General features: G+C 34.3%; 1 protein-coding gene across 1 annotated transcript; it reads left to right on the top strand.

The window, feature by feature from the left end:
• The first annotated feature begins 1276 nt into the window (after nucleotides 1-1276).
• On the top strand, nucleotides 1277-3031 carry LOC105794442 (uncharacterized protein At1g66480). The gene is made up of 2 exons (XM_012623617.2): nucleotides 1277-2008; nucleotides 2747-3031. The coding sequence occupies exons 1-2, from the start codon at nucleotides 1397-1399 to the stop codon at nucleotides 2804-2806; spliced, it is 672 nt and encodes a 223-aa protein (XP_012479071.1). The 5' UTR covers nucleotides 1277-1396; the 3' UTR covers nucleotides 2807-3031.
• Nucleotides 3032-3265: the final 234 nt, after the last annotated feature.

The raw sequence follows: 3265 nt of genomic DNA, 5'->3' as shown, positions 1-3265 counted from the left end.
TTTGTTCTTTTGTATTTTTAAGCTTCTTGTGATATACTTGCATATCTAGAAGCCTTGTAATTTAGAATTCCGATGATGAAAATCAAGCCAACAATGGGGACTATGTTACATTAGCACCCATTTCAGAATTTAGACTAATATGGCAGTAGAATTCAAGTAACGACTTTGAATAATATTATAATATAACACGAGTATTTTTGTTTCTATAGTTCGAAATTCAATGAGCTTACATACGCACAAGGGAAAAAAGAGAGGAGTAAAACCCCAATTAAGACAGATGATGCTGCTCCTTCATTTTGTCATTTATAGATAGTTAGGGTGTCGTAAATGGAACTACCATTATGAGAATGACATTAAATTAACCACAAATTGGTGTATAGAAATTAATTGTTTTCAATCTTTTTTTTTAATTTATGTTTGAAACCTAAATTGGGCACATGCACAATACAGATCCTTAAAAAAATAATAACAAAAGAGTCTAATTACAAGTTAAAAAAAAAAAAAAAACCTAGTAAAGCAAGGGCTTGGAAGTAAATAAAAGAGTTCCAAGTTGATGAGCTGATAGTCAATTTAGACATTGTTTCATTCAAATATAAACTTCTCAAAAAGAGAAGGAAATATAAACATGCAAAAATACAAGCTGAAAAACAAAACCTTTCTCTTTCTCAAATTCAACCGTAGCAGTCTTTTTTATACCCGAAAAGGATAAAGAATGGTTGGATACAAATCTAGTTTTCTTCAAACATGTGTATAATAAACAGGAAATTATGATCTAACATTCATTAATATAATATTTATAAAAGGAAAGTGTAATCTTTAAATGATGATAAAATAATTTAGAAGATGTTTGTTGGATATAGATTAAAATATGAAAAAGAGGGTGTGGGGGAAAAAGTCAGGTGTTCACATGTGCAGTTTGAAATCAATGGAAAAGTAAAGCTTAAAACAGATTCCCACGCCGTGATTAACGTAAACCTTGATCCACTGCAAATGAAGACAAAAAATATTGATTTTTACCTACTCTAATCTGTTAAAAGGAATTCCCCCACATGTCACGGGCGTAAATTTGGAAATCCATTTCATGGGTATGGTTTGTTGAATTCAATCTAAAAACGTCCGGTTTAATTAACTTTATCAAACTATATTTGATGTTTAAGCTATGTAATTAAAATCATTTCACTGAAAGCGATATCTTACGTACTTTCTCTATAAATTTTCACCTTTGTCAAACCTTTGGCTCGTTTTCAAAAGGTTTGCCCTCTTTTTTGACCACTCATCCCTTAACCATCAAAACCCCATAATATATAAATGTCCTTATCTTAATTCATATACCATAAAGTTTGTGTATGGTTTAAAGTTGGGCAAAGAAAGAATAACAACGCATCTTGATTTAGAAATGGGGAATAGCTTGGGAGGGAAAAAGATGACCAAAGTGATGAAAATAAACGGGGAAACAATGAAGTTGAAGACCCCAGTGAGAGCAGAGCAAGTGGTGAAAGATTATCCAGGGCATGTACTGTTAGAATCCGAAGCCGTTAAGCATTTCGGGATTCGAGCAAAGCCATTGCAGTCGCATCAAAACTTGGAGCCCAAGAGGCTTTACTTCTTGGTAGAGTTGCCAGAGGCTCCCAAAGAGAGAGTTCCGAGAAGGGTCCGGTCGGGAATAAACATGAGTGCTAAAGACAGGCTGGAAAGCTTGATGCTATCGAGGAGATCCGTGTCGGATCTTACACTCATGAAACCCATAATTGCGATCCCCGAGGAGGAGAATGAAGAGGAAGGAGGAGGGTCGGAGAGTGGAGCAATGAGGGTAAAAATGAGGCTTCCCAAGTCCCAAGTTGAGAGATTGATCAAAGAAAGTCTAAATGAGAGAGAGGCAGCAGAGAAAATCATGCAACTTTGTGTGGCAAACACCGGGAACAGCTCACGTGCTGAAGCTGATAAGCAGCCGCAACTGCATTGGAAAGCCAGCCATGGAAGCATCGGAGATGGTTTCAAGGCTCGTGAGGTTAGTTTCCCACCACACTATCATACTCTATTTATTTTCAAGGCATGTGTGTTGAGTATGCAGATTTTTTCTCTAAATGAATTCGACTCCAACTTAAATTTTACACAAGAGTCATATAAAAAAGAATTGTATCTAAATAAATTCTTAATTTTATTTTTCATATTTACGAAAGTTAAGCAAGATATGGTGATATTGGTTCGCATTTTTTGTGATGTTTAGTTAACAGTGTTTGCATGGTATGACGTACGGAATAAGAATTGGTTGAAGAATAACGATAGGGTTCTGAATATTCTTGAATTGAATTTTATGGCTTATATACATATAGACTTTGTCTTAATTTGTTGGATTTTATGAAAAAACAATTGAAACTGGCTATAATAATTCCAACTCACCTGATTTGACCATAGAATATTGAGGATGTTGAACAGGACGAAATTGGCTGGATTAGTAAGGTAAAATTGTGGTCACCAAATGAACACTTCATACCAATATTTTGACAGAAGATAGATAGATATATGGATCTTTCCATAGATAATGTTGTTTGAATATTTTAATTACCATTCCTGTCTAACCTTCTCGTCATAAAATTTGACTAATTCAAATGATTTGCTGAGTTGCTTTCTTCCAATCTTTGTAGGCATGCACGTCTTGTTAACAAAATCAAATCTTTTCATAAATCAATTAATGGAATGATAAGCTTATAAATAACCAAATAAGGTTTTGTTTGTTTATTTGCAGAAACGGGTGAGTTTCATGGCAATGAATGAAGGAGGGAGCCAAATAGCAGTGACATCTTAAAGGCATGAAATATGAGGTGCAGAGACCTCCCTTGCCTTCCAACTTAATTTCACTACACCTCTGCTTACATTTCAAACCATCACTTGTGTTTTTCTTCTCTCTTTTTTGTGTACATACAACAAATTTAGCTTTGAAGCTTTAGGGTTTTCATCGAAGAGCTTAGAGTACCGAGAGATGTAACCTTTTCCTCGGATGATTATATGAAAATCTTTCGCATTCTATCTATCTACCTACGTGTTATACGCTTGGAATTACACTGGCTTTTAGATTGAAATAACCTGAAGGCTAAAGATGAGAGATGATGTTAGTCCGTGGCTGGAAAAACAGGAAACAAACTTTCATGTACTAAGTAAATCAAGAAATATAATGATTTTTGAGGAATTGGTTGTTTTCTGTTATTGAAAATTAATATATATACATATATGTGGAAATTTGTGAGAAAAAGAAATAAAGTGTCTT

Source organism: Gossypium raimondii, chromosome 3 (genome assembly GCF_025698545.1).
Source record: "Gossypium raimondii isolate GPD5lz chromosome 3, ASM2569854v1, whole genome shotgun sequence".
Classification (NCBI taxonomy): domain Eukaryota; kingdom Viridiplantae; phylum Streptophyta; class Magnoliopsida; order Malvales; family Malvaceae; genus Gossypium; species Gossypium raimondii.
This window is presented reverse-complemented; position numbering and strand designations above follow the sequence as displayed.

Coding starts and splice junctions, on each gene's coding strand:
- LOC105794442 (XM_012623617.2), top strand. CDS start 1,397: ATGGGGAATAGCTTGGGAGGGAAAAAGATGACCAAAGTGATGAAAATA. Junction 2,009..2,746: donor ATGGTTTCAAGGCTCGTGAG/GTTAGTTTCCCA, acceptor GTTTATTTGCAG/AAACGGGTGAGTTTCATGGC.